We start from the raw sequence: 12,645 nt of genomic DNA, 5'->3' as shown, positions 1-12,645 counted from the left end.
TTGTATTATAAATATATAAATTGATTAAAATCAATGGTTATATACATTTATTCTTTGAAATGTGGGGTTTTATTTGTAAAAGTGGAGATAGAACCTTATAATTCCAAACAGAATCAGAGCTATCAGAATTATAAGGTTCTATCTCCATTTGGGCCATCTTAAAAAATCCCATTTCCAAATGTGCCAGGATTTTGATATTCTATCCTCAAAGTACCTGTAGGGTGATGGTCTTGTTGAGCTATAATAGTAGATTATACTACATAACAGTTTTGCCAGCTGGGATGTAAAAACGTTGATGCTCAATATCTCAGAACTACCCTAAACGGAGATAGAACCTTATAATTCTAAGCTCACGAAATGCATAAATGTAAGTTATATAAAAGTGTTAAAAATGCCTCCAACCACTTTTAGACCATAAGTTACCATTGCCTCCGATCTCCTGTCATTTAAAAAAAAGCATGTAATTGTACAAAATCACACAAAACCATAATTCATTCTCAGACTATATAGACAGCCAAACTGAACTGACACAAAAACATCAATAAACATTCTTTCGTTCATTCATTGATCTAAACAACAAGACAAATCACTGCAAGCTTGTTTACTTTAGGAGTTATTGCACACTTCACACATCACAGCATCAGTGATTAGGAGCTGTTAGTTCCTCCAGGAGAGGCTATTCACTCATTCAGACAGACAGACACAGAGAGATGTGGGTGATTGAAAAGAAGGGTACCATAAAGTGCTCTGTGCTCACCCTGCCCCCGTACTGCAGCATGGGCGCAGGCAACACGCGCCCCGTCACATGGGCCATCTCGTCTCGCACCTTGAACTGAAACTCCTGAACAAAAGGGTCTGCTTCATAGTTAGCGCTGCGCACCTGGAAACACACAGACAAAGATCATTAAGGCCTGAAAAATCAATTAAAATTAGTTTTTTTCTGTAGTTAATATTTAATTTGCTCTCAAATATTTTGTTTTAAATATGTAGTGCAGGGGTCCCCAACTGGCGGACCGGGGTCCAGGTCCGGACCCCAAGACCTTTTTATCCGGACCTCTAAACATTTTTGTTAAAAAGTTTTGGAATAAAAGTTATTTTTGAACAGGCGTGCGCGAGGGCAGCTATGTCTGTGTCAGGTCCTTTGCAAGAGCCGGGGTCCGGAGAGATCACAAACTTTGGCTTGTACACACATTACAATCTATGAGATTCGTGAATGGATTATTATGGCTTTGTTAAAAATTAGAAAAGTGGACTCTGAAAACCGCATCTTTCGAGATGAGTGGACTGAAGCGTACGCGTTAATTTTGCTGTCATCGAGCTCTACGAGGCCCGTGTCTTATTTGTTCGGAGTCTGTTGCTCTTGGTAAAAGTGGAAACATCAAGCGGCCTTTCGAGACAAGACACAAAACTTTCAATGAATATTACCCGCCGGGATAACCCGCGAGGACGAGGAAAATTGGTGAACTGAAAGGACAGTATGAGCGTGCAACACGGGTGATAACACAGTCCCTAACAGCACAGCAACGAGCCTACGAGTGGATTTTGGGCAAACATAAAAAGCCTTTTACTGACTCCGGAATGGTGAAAGAATGTATGGAGGCGATGGCAGACACGCTGTTTGAGGGTAAAGAAGGACAGCAGCTGAAACAAAAGGTTCATCAGATTCCTTTATCATCCACAACAACAACAAGAAGAGCTGAGCTACTGTCGGAAGATGTGCAGTCCCAGCTTGACAGCGCCATCCAAAGTGCCCCGTGCATTGCGTTAGCTGCTGATGAATCAACTGACGTGAGTGACAACGCTCAGCTCCTGGTGTATGTCCGATTCTATCATGAGGAGACTAAAACATTTGTAGAGGACATTTTAGGCGTCACAGCTTTAAAAACGCATACCAGGGGAGAGGATATATATTTGGCCATAAAGGAAATGCTGACACAGAGGAGAATCGATGTAAAAAATGTTGTCTCCATCACCACTGACGGGGCACCGTCTATGATGGGAAGAGAAAAGGGTGCAGTCAGTCGACTGAAAGAGGACAACCCAGAGCTCTTGTCATATCACTGCATTATCCACATGTCTGTTCTCTGCTCCACACTTTCAGAGCACCACGCAGAAGTTATGAACACCATCACCAAACTAGTTATCTTTCTCAGGGCTTCATCAGCTCACCAGCATCGTCTGCTCAGGGAGTTCTTAGCAGAAGTAGATGCTCCTGCCAATGACCTGCTCTTGCACTCCAATGTCAGATGGTTGAGTAAAGGAAAAGTGCTGGCTCGCTTTTGGAAGATAAGAAATGAAATTAAAGATTTCCTTGCACAACAAAAGAGTCACAAGGCTCAGGTGTTTTTGCACTTTTTAGAAGAGGAAAGTAACATGGACACACTGGCCTTTCTGGTTGACATCACAGGGCATTTAAATGACCTCAATCTGAAACTTCAAGGGAAAGACAATTCTGTGTGTGACTTGGTGGCTGCAGTCCAGTCTTTTCAGAGGAAACTGGACATTCTGAAAATGGATCTTGAGCAGGACTGTACACATTTTCCTTCAATGAAGGAGATACAGGAGAGCAGTCACTGCTCATTCTGACTTTATCCAAAAGTTGATTGAAAACTTTAAGGCTCGCTCTGATGGCTTTACATTGGGAGATCAGCTGATGCTCTTTGTTAGGAGTCCATTTTTTGTTAAGAATGTTGTTTCTTTCTCCAAGGAGGCCGTACATATGTACAAATGGGCTAATGCACAGGCCCTTCAAATGGAGCTATTAGATTTACAGGCTGATGTAGTGTTAAGAGAGCAATGTGAATCCTCTGACCCTGTCACATTTTGGCTGCAGACTGTGCCAAAGGCAAAGTTTCCTGTACTTAAAGTGGCAGTGTACACATTAACAATGTTTGGCTCTACGTATAGCTGAGTCAGCCTTCTCTACGCTAAACATCGTTAAGAATAAGTACCGCTCACAACTGACCAATGACCATGTGCATGCATGTCTGAGAATTGCTTTGACTCCATTCCTACCCAGATTTAAGAGATTGGCTGCCAGTGCCAATGCAAATTTCTCACACTGAGCTAAGTTTACAAATTTGCTTGTTTACAAAAACAAAAAAAAGTATTGTTAACCATTTTTTATATAATGCATTATGAGGTGCATTATTTGTTCCCTTTTTGCACTTTTGAAATACAATGTTTGCAAGTTTATGTGCAATAGCAGCTGTTCACAACACTGAATGTATTTTTCGTTGAGTGGTTATGAAGGTAAATCATTTGCACCTAATATATTAAGATTGTGACTTTCAGTATTTATTTTTATGCTTCCTGTTGCTGTTATTGATGTTGAAAGGTTTTACATTTGAATATTTGCACTAAAATGAAATAACATACTTGAATGAATTTCAACAAAATCAGTTGAATACATTTAAAGATAAAGATTTTTTTGTCAAAGGTTTTATTGTCAATTTGTTGACATGGTTACAATTTAATAAAAGGAAAGAAAGCTGAATTATTGCCGGGTGTTTTTGCCTGTCCGGACCCTCGTTTACTGGGCTGATCGGGTTAGTGGACCTCTTGCCAATTTAGTTGGGGACCCCTGATGTAGTGCATTTGGTTTTAATGCATTTAGTTTTAATGCATCTAAATAAAACAACTTCACTTAGAAATACATGAAATTATGGAAGTAAAATATGTGTTTTATGTTGCCTGTAATGTTACAGCTGTTCTCCAGTACAATAATGCTAGTGCCAATATTACGCAATTCTTACATCCTAAACCAATTAGTAACAATTAGTTACGAAAGTAGTAACAACAGAAAAACAGATATTTACCTTATCAGGCACCAAATAATTAGGTTTATATTTAGCACTTTTATCGATTAGCAGGGTTGTTATTGTGAAATAAAAGTTTTGCAAATTGTTTTTAAAGCAGAAATAAAATAAGATACAAATATTACATTAAAAACTTAAAACTTTGAAAATGCTGCCGTGGCAACTTACAAAAATAAAATAAGTTATTAAAATTACGAAAACTGAAATCAAAATAAATTCAAGCTTAACAGAACTACAAAACTAATAAAAAAGACAAAGGCACAAACTTTTTTTTATATTTTTATAAAAATAAAAGCTAGTTTTAAATATACTATAATCTATAATAATATATAAATAATACTAAAACATCACTGTCTATTAGTTCTAAAATCAATAAATTTTAAAACATAACTAGTTTTATCATATATATACATACATACACACACACACACACACACACATATATATTTGGATATGGTATCAATTTAGTGTGAATAAATGGTAAAACTGCAGCTTAAATTCCGATTATATTAGATTTAAAATGAAGAACCTTTCCTGAGACTGACTGAACACACAGTTTGTCAGAAACATTTCTTGCTACGAGCTGATAAAGCCCAGCTCAGATCCTGCTGTACTTCGGAGTGTGAAAATACTCTCAACCGTGGTATTTTTAGCTCTGTCTCAAAGCTAGACTTTTTCATTTGGGACATTTCATTGGCCTCGTCAGTGGCATTCCACCCACGCGGTCTCTCCGCTCTTGTTTGGAGATCTAAATGAGAAATCAACCACGGCAACACACAGTCAGCTGCTCGGATTCAGCGCCTGATTGGCTGTCATTTTAATAAGGTATAAAGAGCAGCAGTGCTTCAATTACACGTTAGCAGCTCAAACCTGACGGTGGCGGCAGCAGGCAGACTGTAAATCTGCAGGGAGTGAGGTAAAGAGTTCAGAACACAGCTAATCAGCTCGCTATGAACTCGCTTGACCTCCATTAATGCAGACAGCAACCTGACTTCATTCAGATCCACCACACGGACAGCCGGAACAGGCTTTAATGCACTGCTGGAAGATCTTATGTGGTCCTCAGAAGTGTGCATCTGGATTATTATGCAACCAAATTAAGAGCACATCTGGATTATTATAGTTACCTAAAACTGTAAAAAGAATTGCTACTTGAGATAAATTATAATTTTTGTTTAACTTGTTTTATTTCAGCTAGTTGCCATGGCAACATTTCATTTAGTTTGACTTCAAGGTCTCTACACGTTTTCCATTTCAAAATTCCAGACTTTTCCAGACTTCTCTGCGGATTTTTCAGACCATATGTCTTTAACATTTGATAAATGGTTTTAAAATGAAACTGTTAACATGCATGTAACATTCTGACTATGTATGCGATTATGTTGCCAAATAATTTACAGAATGTATGTAGGTACTGTAACTGATACAAATCAATTTACACCAAACCCAGACACGTTCAGTGCTTTTTATTTTATTTATTTTTTTGCAGCATTTTATTAAATCTATAAAGTTAAAATACAGGATTGTGTTTGATGCACTTTAAAAAAAAGTTTTTAACATTTATATTATACATTTTAAAATTATATAGTGTTTGATCAAATTTATTTTTATTTAGAAGATATTATTTTCTAAATAATAGCAGGATATGGCACCCAGTATAACAATGTTTGCTAGAAATTTACTGCTAAAATAATTTATTATCAGGCATTATCACTCCATCCGAGTCCTAACCCATAAAGTACTCAACCATATAGCATTATTTTCAGTTTATTATTCTATAAACACTTGCAGAGTGTTATATCCAGGGATGCAAACACATGTATGGGTCAAAAGAGAGAGGTTATCGAAGCCCTCGCCAAATATCCAGATACTTACATAATTGTGATGAATTTAATCCTTTGTAAGTTAGCATTTTGCGGTGTAAGATTACAGTTAACACCTTTAAATATCACATAAATTTATTATGTATTTTTATTAAACTTAGTGAGTGTATAAATCAGCAGCAAAAAGTAATTCTTGAGAAAATCTGCACAGTAATTTTATAAAATCTAAACATGTTAATAAAAACAAATTACTATTAGTACTCTTATAAAATTCAATCAGGCAATCATACATTTCACAATTTTATATTTATATATGAATGTCAAGAATTCAGAAGTGTATATTTATATAGCCTACACTACACTACACAGAAATAATATACAATTAAATTATGCTTATTTTAAATGTATTGTGCAGGCTAGGTATAAAAAAAATATAGGCTTTTAATAATCTTTCAGTGCGCAAAACCATGATAATATGAAACGCTTCAAAACAGAGCGCACAAAGCGCGTATGCGCATCGCAGGTGCAGAATGATGTGCTCAAAGCAACATGGAGTCACAGTGTGCAGCGCTGCACAAGTGCGCATTTAAAAGTTCACATTATAATGTGAATATATCATATTGGAGAGAGTTTTACCGTGCATCCTGCTGTAACCGGACGAGGCGCCCGCGCTGTTTGAATACTGAATGGAGAATGATTGACAGCCGCAAAGGAGGGAAAACGAGTTTCCGTAAACTTTAATTTAATGATGTAAATAGACTTCTGTCCCTCACATTAAGCTATGGAATGGCTTCAGATGACTTTGTGAAATTATAATCAGACGCTCTCAGACCCAAGTCACCCAAACTGACGTGAAAAAAGCGGGAGGCGCCGAAAAGCGCGCTGTTTGCATCCCTGCATATCTGACTAAATGGAAATGACTAAAAATCTAATTCCATAATGTGTAGGAACCCTGTAACTTGATCATAACTTAAAACTAAAATGTATTTAAAATGAAATAAAATAAATGTACTAAAACTTTAACTAAAATAAAAAAATGGAAAATATAAAAACTATTTCAAAATATTAAAAACTATATAGTCACTCAATGACACTAAAATAATGACTTTAAAGGCACTCACCAGTCTGCTGATCTCCTCCTGTCGGTCTGGTGCTGATCTCGCTGTGGCTTTGATCATGGTGGAGGTTTGATTATCTGTCAGTTTCTTGATGCACCGCTGCCCTGCTACAATGTTGCACACCTACGAGAACAGCAGAGCGTATAAGAACAGAGACTGTGGTCTATGGCCATCACAGCGTGAGGATGACAGGACTCACCTCCAGGGGCAGGTAGGTGTGTTTCTGCTCCTGGCCCACCTGTAGACAGGGCAGGTGCGGGTATTTGAGCTGCAGGTTGTACTTTTCTCTGAAATACTGAGCTACTGTTCGTTCTACAGTTTGGCCATTCTCCAACTGCAAAGGGAACCTGGAAGAAATCAGGAAACTTGATCAAACAACACACCACCACTAGAGGGCATCAAAAACTAGAGCTAAACTGCTTCCCTCAGTCCAAACATTTGGGCTATGCTTGGAATAACATGCTCCTTTTACTATTTCTGCAGTACATACTGTGCATAATGTGTGAAGTGTGCGAATATCCTGCATGCAATATGATGAGGTCGTGTGGCAACAATGCAATATACATGACAATGCAGTTTTACATACTACACTATTTTTCTTGTAATTATTATAATACTTAATAGTATTACAGTAATACGAATCACCATTTAACATATTAGGACTTGTAAAAATAAAATGCTTTAATAATAATTATGAGGAAAATGTAATAGTCAAGAAAAAAAATTCAAACCATTTTAAATGGCACAAAACTTCATTTCATTTTATTTCTTACAATAAATAATGATAGAAAATTAAATTAAGATATATATATATATATATATATATATATATAAATAATGATAGAAAATTAAATTAAGATATATATATATATAAATAATGATAGAAAATTTAATTAAGATATATATATATATATAAATAATGATAGAAAATTAAATTAAGATATATATATATAAATAATGATAGAAAATTAAAGATATATATATATATAAATAATGATAGAAAATTAAATTAAGATATATATATATATATATATTTATATATAAATACATTTACATTTATTCATTAAATAATGATAGAAAATTAAATTAAGATATATATATATATATATATATATATATGGGTGGGTGGATGGATGGATGGATGGGTGGATGGGTGGGTGGATGGATGGATGGATGGATGGGTGGATGGGTGGATGGGTGGATGGATGGATGGATGGATGGATGGATGGGTGGGTGGGTGGATGGATGGGTGGATGGATGGGTGGGTGGATGGGTGGATGGATGGATGGGTGGGTGGGTGGATGGATGGATGGATGGATGGATGGGTGGATGGATGGATGGATGGGTGGATGGATGGATGGATGGGTGGATGGATGGCTATAACAAGCTTCAGTTCCGGCGGCGGTTTGACTAACGTTTGGTGGCTGGCGGGGCGGCGGGTCACATTGCAGACCCGGTACTTCCTCCGCATGGTTCCGCAGTGGGTCACCTCCACTTTCAGACCTGCACAGAAACCAGCCAATGAGAAAGAGACAAGCACATACAGGGGGTGGGACAATGAAACTGAAAAAGCTGGAGGTTTCACTCCTATATATGCGCGGCCTGATCGTAAGAGGAGAGTGTGAAGGATGAATTAGCAGAGCAATAGCACAGCTGTACATAAACTACTGCAATCCACACAACATAATGGGAGACATATGAGAGTTCAAAAGAGGACAAATTGTTGGTGCACGTCTCGCTTGCTCATCCGTGACCAAGTCTTTGTGGTGTATCGAGAGCTATGGTATGCTGGGTAATGTGGACCACCACGTAAGACGAACCACATCCAATAGGAGTAACTGTCGACAGAAGAGGAAGCTGTCTGAAAGAGATGTCCAGGTAATAAAAAACAAAACCACAGCTGCCCAACTCACTGCAGAATTAAATGCGCACCTCGACTCTCCGGTTTCCACCAAAACTCTTCGTCAGGAGTTCACAGTCGGGCTGCTATAGCCAAACGTTTGGTCATTCGTGCCAATGCAAATGCTGGATTCATTGGTGCCAACAGTGCAAATCTTGGGCTGTGGACAATGTGAAACACGTATCATTTTCTGATGAGTCTTTCCCACATCCGTGTGAGTTACGGCGTGGAGAAACCCAAAAGAGGCTGAACACCCGGACTGTCGCTGCCCAGAGTGAAGCCAGTGGAGGATCATCGATGGTTTGAGCTGCAATATCATGACAATCCTGACTGTGCTTGATAGACGCGTTACGCGTTAGGTCACCTGATGGAGTTTTAGGACACCATTAGGTCACCTGATGGAGTTTTAGGACACCATTAGGTCACCTGATGGAGTTTTAGGACACCATTAGGTCACTTGATGGAGTTTTTCGGTTCCTTGCCACTGTTGCCTTTGGCTTGCTCAGTTGGGGATATTTTGGGGATATTTAATTTAATTTTATCAATCAATAAATTCCTCTTGAAACAAACTTTGTTGTATTATTTTAATTTAATACTGTGAAGCTGCTTTGATACAATCTGTATTGTGAAAAGCGCTATACAAATAAACTTGACTTGACTTACTTCCAAGGACTACCAAACCATTCTGGAGGACCATGTGCCCTGTATCAGCATGATAATGCACCAATACACAGTAAGACTGGAGACCGAATGGTTTGATGAACATGAAGGTGAAGTTGAACATCTCCCGTGGCCTGCACAGTCACCAGATCTGAACATTATAGAGCCACTTTGGGGTGTTTTGGAGGAGCAATTCAGAAAACGTTTTCCTCCACCATCATCACATATAGTGTTGTCAAAGTACCGGTACTTCGGTGAAAATGTGACGATACCAGCATTTCTGTAGTACCGGGTATATTCGGTACCCACTAATAGGAGCTGCTTTAAGTCGCTTCCGTGTTTTTATCCAAGCGTGGGGTTCCAGACTAACTTTTTTACTTGGAGCACTGTCTGTATATATATATAGTGTCTGTGTATATTAAATATTTAAATATTAACCCTGCATGTTCAGCTCGTCTCTGTGTGAATGAATGGCGCAGACGCGCGGTTTCATTTACCACACACACACACACACACACACACACACACACACACAGAAGCACGAGTGACGCTCGCGCTGTTTTCAGTCTCTGCTGCCTCACGATATGATGACATGATGAAATTCATCTCCAGAGCCACTCTGAGAGTCACTTCATGAGCATTTTACAGTTTAATTTGAGAAAAAACTATCATCATATCATACACACACAGAAACTCAAAGGTATTCACGGTAACCCGTCAAAATAAAAGTTCGGTTGAACTTGAAGAAATAATTAGGCTACTGTACAGTAGATTTAGCAACGTCTCCATGGGATTTTCTTTATAAGGAATATTTACGTTTAAACAGCATGTAGCCTTTAATGCTTATATGTATTATTTTACTTATGATTACCGTCATAAATAAAGTCATTGAATTGAATTGAAAAATAGTTCCAACAGATTTTGCTGTGGTACCGAAATTGGTACCGAGAACCGTAACATTTTAATGGTATCGGTACCGACTACTGGAATTTTGGTACAGTGACATCCCTAATCACATAGTGACCTGGCCACTGTTCTGAAAGAGAAATGGCTCAAAATCCCTCTGGCCGCTGTGAAGGACTTGTATCTGTCATTCTCAAGACGAACTGATGCTGCATTGGCCGCAAAAGGAGGCCCTAGACCATATTGATAAATGATTGTGGACTAAAACCAGGTGTTTCAGTTTCATTGTCCAACCCCTACACACAAACACACAGGAACACACAGGAACACACAGGAACACACAGGAACACACAGGAACATGCACACGTACCTTTGATTTCTTTGGTGAATTTGACTCTGTGGGAGTCTGTGAGGGGGCGAGGCTGCTCATCGATGTTGTGGATGTCCAGAACCTCACACATGAACTGAATAACTGGCTGTGCTTTGTAGAAAGCCGTGGCTGACACTGCGAGACAAAAGAGAGGAAAACTGATAAAAACACAGTTCAACTCATCATTTAGAAGAGGTCATGAGGAATCCATCCTCTGCAGTAAAAAAAAAAAAAAAGTTCAGTGATGTAGCAGCATTGAGGGAGTATATATATATATATATTAGGGCTGTCACTTTTGAGAAAAATCTAATTGAATATCAAGCAATGTATTCGAAAATATTTGAATATCTACGAGTAAAATGTAAAATGAAGTTAACGAACAACTTGATCCATCAGGAAACGCCACATGGTCGCTGAATTTCACTGCGCTTCATGAAGAGTTTTTCTTTTGAGTGAAAAAGCCGTTCGCCGGAGATGTGTTAAAAGATAGCGGAGTACATTCATGATTAGGCTACCGGTATAATAATCCTCCTGGCGCCGGGTCTGAGTGAGTAATTTACTCTCTTACCTTTGTTCTTTGATTAACATTAATGACACTTTAAGACCAGCCGCTGCGGACAGAGACGCGATCTGACACACGTCCCATTTTCTCACAAATCTCTACATTCATTTAAATAATTTAAGACTGCTCTTATGAGGACACTCGACAAAACAGACATTTGGCATAATGTGTGTGTTATGGTTTGTTCAAGCCCGAATGAGAACTCGATACTGACACGCGTCTTTTCTGTGTGTGTGTGTGTGTGTGTGTGTGTGTGTGTGTGTGTGTGTGTGTGTGTGTGTGTGTGTGTGTGTGTGTGTGTGTGTGTGTGTGTGTGTGTGTGTGTGTGTGTGTAATAGGCAGGAATTACAGCGCGGTCTCTTTAGTCTTGTCGTTATCTTCCATTTTCAAAACAAACTGGTTATTGGCTATTATTGGCTTGATTTGGTCATGGGCCTACGCTACGTTTAGAGCGGCCGCTACTGGATGAGATGGCAAACAATAAAATAAAAAGCAAACGGTCTAATCATAGACTGTAAAAAATGCGCAAAACATGGCACTTTAAAAACCATATAGTTTATATATAGTTCGATTTCGGATATTTCACGTCATGTTCGAATGCATAATCGAATATCGAATAAAAAGTGAAAGCCCTAATATATATAAATCTTTTTCTTGTTTTTTTTTTTAGTTGTAACAAAGAGGAGAAGTGGCTTGTTTTTTGTCAGTGATCGCTATTGCAGGGCTTTATGCCAAGTGATTGCTTACGATCTACTTGATGAATTATGACAATATTTACTTTATGGTGTTAGTAATGTAATATGTTTCAGATGGTTGCAAGAGTGCATATTTTATCCCCCACTTCTCTTTGAATGAGCAACTTGATGTAAAGACATTTCAAGATAAGAAGTCCTGGTTTATTATGAGCTTGTTTAAAATTAAAATTTACAAATGTATTTTTTTTTTTTTTTTGGTTATTATTCGTATTTCGGTTATATAATAAATTGTACTTGGCATTTAATTCAATGCTTTAAATTAAATCCTTTTGCTTGTAAATGTCTCCTCGTATCCCTTTATTAAGGAAAAACAAATGATTTGATAAATTTCACTGCACCCCTAAAGTTCTTTAAACACTCCTAAAATGATAAAATGTGGCTCCCTGGGAAAAAAGTAAGCGTAAAGCCCTGTATTGGGTGTTTAGCTATAGGTTATCGATATGATTTTTCCCCTCCATTTCTAATTTGACTTCACTAAACTTTCAGCGAACTAAAATCTCTGGTCCAGTTAAGATGTTGCTCTTTATTAGTCCTGTGAGAAAACAAACACAAATGTTAATGTGAACTCAAAGCCGGTCTTTCGCGCTCTTTCTGAGCCCATTCACTCCATTATAAGTGTTACAATGAGCCAGTGAAAGGAGAGACGATTTCAGACGGTTAGACTTTTCCCTGCCCTTTAGTGGAGAGGGGGAGGAGTAGGCGATGCAACCAACTGACTTATGGGAGACTGAGAGAG

General features: G+C 38.1%; 2 protein-coding genes across 3 annotated transcripts in view; one reads left to right on the top strand and one right to left on the bottom strand.

Annotated features, from left to right (window-relative positions):
• The window catches only part of iglon5 (IgLON family member 5), a 409,655-nt gene that overhangs the window by 336,191 nt on the left and 60,819 nt on the right, over positions 1–12,645 (top strand). The window lies entirely within an intron of this gene.
• Positions 1–12,645, bottom strand: part of ago3a (argonaute RISC catalytic component 3a) — a 53,455-nt gene that overhangs the window by 14,918 nt on the left and 25,892 nt on the right. Inside the window, exons 6-10 of one of the 2 annotated variants that reach the window (XM_082150068.1) lie at positions 10,593–10,727; positions 8,175–8,262; positions 6,959–7,106; positions 6,763–6,882; positions 737–880 (exon numbers count right to left, since the gene is read on the bottom strand). In XM_082150068.1, the coding sequence (XP_082006194.1) occupies positions 737–880; positions 6,763–6,882; positions 6,959–7,106; positions 8,175–8,262; positions 10,593–10,727 (635 nt within the window). The remainder of the gene's footprint in view (positions 1–736; positions 881–6,762; positions 6,883–6,958; positions 7,107–8,174; positions 8,263–10,592; positions 10,728–12,645) is intronic. The other variant, XM_082150069.1, reaches the window with a different exon arrangement.

Source organism: Leuciscus leuciscus (assembly GCF_965113295.1).
Source record: "Leuciscus leuciscus genome assembly, chromosome: 20".
Taxonomy (NCBI): domain Eukaryota; kingdom Metazoa; phylum Chordata; class Actinopteri; order Cypriniformes; family Leuciscidae; genus Leuciscus; species Leuciscus leuciscus.
The sequence above is the reverse complement of the archived record's forward strand: the minus strand, read 5'-3'. Positions and strand labels throughout refer to the sequence as shown.